The sequence below is a fragment of the Herpailurus yagouaroundi genome, unplaced genomic scaffold (genome assembly GCF_014898765.1).
Source record: "Herpailurus yagouaroundi ecotype Mexico unplaced genomic scaffold, PumYag 222, whole genome shotgun sequence".
Lineage (NCBI taxonomy): Eukaryota > Metazoa > Chordata > Mammalia > Carnivora > Felidae > Herpailurus > Herpailurus yagouaroundi.
The window spans coordinates 2,063,364-2,071,416 of record NW_024412453.1 but is presented as its reverse complement, the minus strand read 5'-3'; the positions used below and the strand labels follow the sequence as shown (position 1 = coordinate 2,071,416).

The following is an 8,053-nucleotide window of genomic DNA, read 5'->3' as shown; positions in this document are numbered from 1 at the left end:
ACAGAATCGGAAACAGGCTCCAGGCTCCGAGCCATCAGCCCAGAGCCTGATGCGGGGCTCGAACTCACAGAGCGTGAGATCGTGACCTGGCTGAAGTCGGACGCTTAACCGACTGCGCCACCCAGGCGCCCCTAATTTATTTTTTTAATGTTTGTTTATTTTTGAGAGAGAGAGAGAGAAGAGAGAATGAGCGGGGGAGGGGCAGAGAGAGAGGGAGACACAGAATCTGAAGCAGGCTCCAGGCTCTGAGCGTTCAGCACAGAGCCCGACGTGGGGCTTGAACCCACGAGCCGTGAGATCATGATCTGAGCTGAAGTCAGACGCTTAACTGACTGAAACATCCAGGTGCCTCACATATTTTTATTTCGAAGGAAAAGAATCCCTCCCAAGCAAGCTCAAAGCAAACATAAAAGAAATGTATTTTAAGGCCACAGGTTGCATGTGTAGCCATGGCTGCAAAAAAAGTCCGAGCAAATGAAGATAGCAGTGTTCCCTTTGGGATCACCTAGCTCAGTACTGCTCAAACCAGAGCGTGCATCAGAGTCATCTGGAGGACTTGTTAAAATACAGGTTGCCGGGCTTCTTGCCCAGGGTCTCTGGTTCAGGAGGGCGGGAGTAGGGCCTAAGAATCTGCATTTCTAGCAAGCATCCAGGTGACACTGCTCGTCAAGGACCACAGGGCTTTGAGAAGCGCTGCTGTACCACATGCCTCCGTCTTAACAGACTGGGAAGCTGAATCCTGAGGTAGGACAGCTGCGGATTTTGAAGAACCCAGGGGCTGTGACAGCTGTTTCTTTCACTTCGCTCTGCTGCCCCCAAGTGGCCATTTCAGTATTGCCTGGTGCAGTTGTCTGTGATGAATATATTCCTACAACTTCAGGTGTTAAAACATGGACGGTTCTTTTTTTTTTTTTTTTTTGGTACAGAGCTCATGTTACAATAGATAATTTTATCACCTTTACTGGAAGCAGTTACTGTATCACTAAACAGGTATATTATAATAAAATAATTGTTAAGGATATCCCAGAAATGTGAAAACATGTATAAAAACAGTTTTCAGTAAAAAGCGTAGAACATTGCACTTCCATTCGTATTACAACTATGTGAAAACTACATGCTGTAGTTTACTTATAATGCATATATTTATAAAGGCGTCAGAAATCTTAGACACAAACATGCCCTATTACTTTAATTAATCATAGTTATTTTTATGAGGTAGGATTTTTAGGAGACTTTTACTTTCTTGTTACTGTTGAGAATTATTTTTATGTGGATTACATATTATCATGAAAAACACCATGGATATTTCATGAAAGAAAAACAGACGTGTATGGATGCAGGGTTCAAGGTCACAGAAAGAAAATAGATGCTATGAGAATGTGGTGGAATTATGGATAAAGTGAACAAAATTTCCTTCTGCCATGTGTTAAGTTTGATTTAATAGCAAATTAATATTTAAATGAAGCACAAAGTGAATTTGCGGCATGTTAAGGTCAAGGCCAGAGGAGGTGGTGTTCTCAGCGGGCGACTCATTGTCTGGCCAGGGCTTGACGACAGGGTGGAGGGGGTGGGAAGGTAGGGTGGTGGTGGTGTTGTGACAACCCCAGGGTGTAGGCAGAGGGAGCCACTGTCCTGCTTGTTATCGAGCCTCATTTCAGCCTGCTTCCCTTCTAGCTCAAAGCCAACCTCCTGGACATTGCCACGGAGAACCAGACCCTCAATGAGACTCTGGGCTCTTTGTCGGATGCGGTTGTGGGCTTGACCCACAGTCAGCTGGAATCCCTCTCTCCCGAGGCTGTGCATGGCGCCATCTCAACTCTCAACCAGGTCTCAGGCTGGGCCAAGAGCCAGGTCATCATCTTGTCTGCCAAATACTTGGCCCATGAGAAGGTCAGTTGGAGCTTTGAACTCTTTTTTTAATGCTCTGAGACCCAAGGGCCAGTGATACACAGGGAGGGTGGCCAATCAGTAAGAAAATAGTGCCAAGGGGGACTTGCTCTGCCATTTACTAGCTGTGGGACACTGGACGATTGGCTTAAATTCTCTTTGCCTCAGTTTCCCTGTTTGTAAGATGGGGATAACAGTAGCACCTCTGCAGCAGGATGGCTGTAAGGATTCCGAGTCAGTACACAGGAAGGGGTTGGAACATGTGACCTTGAGTATGAGCTCAGGGAGTAGTAGTAGCTACTGTTGTGCTGTTTGCAAAGCGTGGGATCCATCCCAGGATTTCCTTGCTTGTTATTGAGGCTGCGAACACATCCCTCATCTTGAGATGAGAGATAATGCTATTTTATTCATCTTGGGCTGCAGGGAGGGAATTGTCCTCAGAGGAGATTTTGCTTGGGGGGGACAGGATCCTTTAGTCACGCTCTAGATGCTCCTGGGGTAGGAAATGAGTCTTTTTCCTGGGGAAGCTGTCTCTCTGCCCTGCGCTTGGTAGAAGGAGCTCCAGAGACCTGAGCCCCTAAACATTTTGGTGTCCTGCTTTTTCTGTGTCATAGCCATGTCCCAGGATGCAACTAGTTCATGAGGATTGGATCGGGACCAATTCCAAAATGACAACAATTACAAATATTCATTAAGTACTTACTGTGTGCCAGGTTCGGGTCTAAGTGAGTTAGTTGTTTAGTGTTTCCAACAACTCTGTGAAGTCAGGAGTGTGTTATAACCTTCATTTTCCGTATCATTCATGAGAGGCACAGAATGTATAAGGGAATTGCCAAGGTCACATAAAGGGACACAGGATGTCTGGCTTCAGAGTCCACTTGCTTAACTCCCATGCTAACTACCTCCAGCATGGCACCATGACCGTTGTCCGCCCATTGTTACTTCCTGACGCAAGGCCAAGGCTAGCCCATTCTTCTTGTGCCCTCTAGCCTCATGGCATCTTTAGTTTGACATCTTTGCAGCCCTTCTCTGTTTTGACTAGGGCCACCTGAGTCTATCTGGACAGTTCTCTGTGAATGTGATTTTAGGGAGCTGAGGGAGGCTGTCTTGTTCCTCCCAACCCTGGACGAAGTGGCTTGTCTTTTTCCTAGTGCCCATCTCTTCCTACAGAGAGGTCAGGCCACTTACGAAGAAGCCAAGAGCTCGAAAGGTCTTGCTTTCCTTGAGGACAGTAGAGACTATCCATTCTACAGAGCATAACAGGGAAACCATTCAACTGGCTTTTTTGTAGACCTAAGGAATGAATGTCCCTGTTTGTATAGAAAACCATCTGGCATCTTTACTCTAAAGGAGGGAGAAAAAACAAGCATAGTGTCTGATGGGGCAGACAGCTACAATCCTATTTGTCATAAAATATCAGACCCAGATCCTGAAACATTTCTTTTTTTTTTTTTTTAATTTTTAAAATGTTTATTTATTTTTTGAGAGAGAGTAGGGGGAGGGGCAGAGAGAGAGGGAGACACAGAATCCAAAGCAGGCTCCAGGCTCTGAGCTGTCAGCACAGAGCCCAACGCGGGGCTCGAACCCACGGACCGTGAGATCATGACCTGAGCTGAAGTCAGACACTTAACCTACTGAGCTACCAGGCGCCCCCCCAAAACATTTCTTTATTTCAACTCAGAGCTTCTGCATGGAGATAGACGAACATGGGGCTTTGCTATGTCAGGTGACGTAATGAGAAAAATGGGTACAAGTGAGTGGGGCTGGGTAAACTGATAGCCCCACGACCCAACCTCAAGGGGCACCTGCTGGTCAGTTCTTGCCAATTTGTTGCCAGCATGGACCCAGTATTGCTTGGCATTCAGATTTTTTAAAAAATCAGACTCAAACCTGGATTTTAATGAAAATTTACCCAATTAAAAAAATTGTTTTGTTTATTTATTTATTTTGAGAGAGAGTAAGAGAGGAGAGAGAGGGGTGGGAAGGGGCAGAGAGAGAGAGAAAGAGAGAGAGAGAGAGAGAGAGAGAGAGAGAGAAACCTAAGTGGCTCCGCACTGTCAGTGGAGAGCCCAACTTGGGGTTCCAACTCATGAACCGAGGGATATGATCTGAGCCGAAATCAAGAGCTGAATGCTTAACCAACTGAGCCACCCAGGTGCCTCCAAATTTCCTCAGTTTAAAAAAAATTTTTTTAAATGTTTATTTGTTTTTGAAAGAGAGAGAGAGTGAGACGGAGTGTGAGCGGGGGAGGGGCTGAGAGAGAGGGGGACACAGAATCTGAAGCGGGCTCGAGACTCCGAGCTGTCAGACCCTGATGCAGGGCTTGAACTCACGAACCATGAGATCATGACCTGAGCCGAAGTCGGGTGCTTAACCCGACTGAGCCACCCAGGTGCCCCAGTTTCCTCAGTTTTTAAGTGTTGTCAGCCAGCTCAAATTAAACACACACACAAAAGCCTATTGCCTGCTCAGCTGTGGTGCACGGATCATCACTTTCTGATATTTGTGCTGTGGCCTCGGACAGCAGGGTACTTCCCCCGGCAGAGCACTTGCCTTCTGTGTTGTGTTTTGATATCACCTCTCTTTTCTGATAGAAGGAAGGAAGGAAGGTCTGGGAGGGCAGCATGTGTCTGTTCACCGTGGTGCCCCGGTACCCATCCCAGATACCCAACATGCAGAGGGGCAAGTGTCGGCCAGGTGAGAAACCAGAACAGAACCTCACGCTCCTCGCGGCCCGTCTTGCCAGGTGCTGTCTTTCTACAACGTCAGCCAGATGGGCGTGCTGCTGGCTGGGGTTGGCACCCAGGCCTTCTACAGCATGGATCGCAGGGACCTCTTGCAGGTCCTGAGAAGCACGATCTCCCTGCATGTGTCCGACTTGTCACCTGCCCAGCAGCAAGGCGTCCTCAGCAAGGTGAGAGAAAGACATCTCGTCCTCAGCCGTGTGGCTCACAGAGTATGTGGTTTTGGGGTGTTGTGCGTGGGCTATGACTTTGGGCTGTCGACTCAGGGCTGCGGTTAGCTCAGCCTTTGGCGAGGGAGCATTCTGAACCTAGATGATGCCTTCTCCTGGTGCCCACCTTTCCTCCTTTCCAGAAGGAGCTCCTTGGGTCACACTATATTTCTTCCCAGACCCTGGTGCTTTCCTTCACCAGTTGACTCTGGAAGACTTTAGTTAAATTAGGTTTCTTGATATAATAATTTTTGAAAGTTTTTCAAATCTAAAAACGAATCCTGAAGGTCCCAGAGTGCTTCTGAAAGCCCCTTCCATGATCCAAAGTCACACCTATATTCTCACTTGGCAGTGGGTCTTTGGGTATCCTGTTCTATCAGACCTGCGATGTCCAGTTACAAAATCTGTTAGGAGACCAAACTTAAGGAGTTTGGCTTAAAATATCAACACCTTGCCGAGAGCAATAGCACGTTTGGTTAAAATTGTATGCGTTCCTGAATAAGACAGACTTGTGCTTGAATCTTTGAATCTTACTTATCAACTTCCAACCAATTATTTATGAAGCCTCAGTTTTCTTACCTGCAAAATGGGGTAAGGGAAGTCCCCCACCTCACAGGGTTGCTGAGCAGATAATGCTGGATCTTATGGCCTGTGAATCACTGACACAGTCCCTGGGCCTTGTGCAAAGTTCAGTGCACCTTCTACAAGGTTGTCATTATGTTTATTCTCACTCTTGGCAGATGATTGAAGCAGGAGACACTGTCTCAGGCATTGTGGAAATACAGGGGGCTTTCTTTAAAGAAGTATCTCTCTTCAATTTACGGAGGGAACCCGGATTTAACACAACAGTCCTAAAGGAAAAGGAGCTTCGGAGGAGTCAGGTATGACCACTAAGGATTCTGACACCAATTTGGATGTGTGTGTATGTGTGTGTGTTGGGGGTTGGAGGCTCCCACACCAACAAGGAATTCTCCAACATAGCGGAGAATCGTGGGTGTTCCACAGTTCAGCTCCATTCTGACACTGTATACTGGCGATAGCATCAGATCCCACAGGGTAAGGGTTCAGTCCTGCAATACTATACCCCCTGCCCCTCAACTGCAAGTGCCAGTCACCAGTCTTGGCTGTCCCCTGTGCTTCTGACCTCCCAGTTTTAGATTGAAGGTTCCAATGATCCTGCTGCCCCCACCTTGGTTTGATTAATTTGGTAGAGTGGCTCACAGAATTCAAACATGTTACTTACTAGCTCATCGGCTTATTGTAAAAGGATATAACCCAGGAACAGCCAGATTGAAGAGATGCATCGGACAAGGTATATGGGGGAAAGGGTACAGGGCTTCCACGCCCTCTCCAGATGCGCCACCCTCCCAACACCTACACATGGTCACCAACTGAAAGCTCTCTGAACCTGGTGCTTTTGGATTTTTATGGAGGCATTATTATGTAAGCATGGTTGATTAAAACATTGGCCATTGATGATTGGTTCAACATCTAGCCCTTCTCCCCTCCCTGCAGGTTGGGGGTGGGACTGAAAGTTCTAACCCTCCGATCCGATCCCCGTGTTTGGTTCTTTCTGCAACATCCCTCCTTCCTCAGGTGTTTTCCTGAAGTCATCATTCACATAACAAAAGACACCTTGATGGCTCTCCTCACTTTGGAAATTCCTCGGGTTTTAAGCTAAATGCAGTAGCGGTGACTGAGTGGCTCAGTTGTTTAAGCATCCAGCTTTGGCTCAGGTCATGATTTCATGGTTCATGGGTTTGAGCCCTGCATTGTTGGTCTCTGTGCTGACAGCTCAGCCTGCTTCAGATTCTTTATCTCCCTCTCTCTGCCCCTCCTCTGCTCGCAATGGGAGCATTTCTCAAAAATAAAAATAAAACATTAAAAAAAATTAAAAACCAAAACAAAACTAAATACAGTAGAACCTTGGGTTGTGAGTAACTTGTTCTATGAGGGTCCTGCAAGATGAGCAAACATTTCTAATAAATTTTAACTTGGTAAAAGAGTAATGTCTTATAATACAAGTAGCACGTGATGCTGAATGTCACATGATCACAACTGAGCCAGTGGTTCTTGAAATTCGCTTAGATATACAAGTGCTTTGGATTACAACCATGTTTCTGGAACAAATTATGCTCGCAAACTAAGACTTTACTGTATATATTTTTTATTAGTAATAAGATGCCCAGATCACTCCTGAATTTTTGAGTCTGCGTTGTAGGAAAGTTCTGTTTAAGGTTAATTTGGTAAAAGAAATTTATTTCCGTGTAATTAAACTCAGGAGGCAAAACAGTGTAGTGTTAAGAAATTGGACAAGACCTGAGTGTGTATTTGGGTGTGGCTATCAGTTAATTTTGGGGTGCTTCTTCTCACTCGGCCTCAGTTTTCTCATGTGCGAAATGGGGATGATTTCATGAGAATCAGTGATGCAAGATGTATCTTTATACCACCGGGCACATGGCAGTGCGCTCTAACTATTAGCGGTTATCACACGTATTATTAAGGGCTGCTGGTGCTGAGGCTGCTTGGGGAGGACTGCGCTTTGGAGGCTGAAGCCTCTTCGAGCTCTCTGGACTTTCATTCAATCAACTCTGCATTTTATCCACTCATCGAAAGTTGATGCCAGGAGCTGTTCACGTTGCTGGGGATGCAGCCGTGAACAAAGTAGACAAAACGGCGTGCCGTCCCAGAATTTCCATCTTGTGAAGGAGGGAGACAGACGAGATACAAGATTAGTGGGTAAAACCCAAACTGTGCTAGATGATGATGCATGCTAAGGAGAACCTAAATCAAAATGGGAAAGGGTAGACAGTGGGCTCTTTTTGACGGGGGTAGCTGGAGACGACCTCCCTGTGCTCAGAGAGGTTATGGGAGGGGCTGATCTTCAGGACCCCTAGGGACACCGTGAGGACTGCCTTCTACTGTGGGTGACATGAGGAGCTGTTGGGAGGGTTTGAGAAGGGTTGTTCTCTGACTTTCGTTTGCATCGAATCCCACAGCTGCTGCACGGGGACTGAATTGAGAGCAAGAGTGGAAGCAAGGGGACCAGTCAGGAGGCTATGGTGTATTCCAGATAAGACACGTGGCTTGGACTAGGTGGTGGCAACGCGGGTGGTAACCAGTGGTCGCATTCTGGACGCATTCTCAAAGGGCTGGGGGCGTCTCTCTCCACCTGTGTATGTTCCTCCATGTCGTGGGCTGAACGGTGCCCCC

The 8,053-nt window shown here is 46.8% G+C and overlaps 1 protein-coding gene across 1 annotated transcript in view; it reads left to right on the top strand.

Annotated features, from left to right (window-relative positions):
* Positions 1–8,053, top strand: part of OTOA (otoancorin) — a 69,686-nt gene that overhangs the window by 24,944 nt on the left and 36,689 nt on the right. The window contains exons 10-12 of the mRNA XM_040459622.1: positions 1,675–1,890; positions 4,634–4,801; positions 5,581–5,721. Coding sequence (XP_040315556.1) covers positions 1,675–1,890; positions 4,634–4,801; positions 5,581–5,721 — 525 coding nt within the window. The remainder of the gene's footprint in view (positions 1–1,674; positions 1,891–4,633; positions 4,802–5,580; positions 5,722–8,053) is intronic.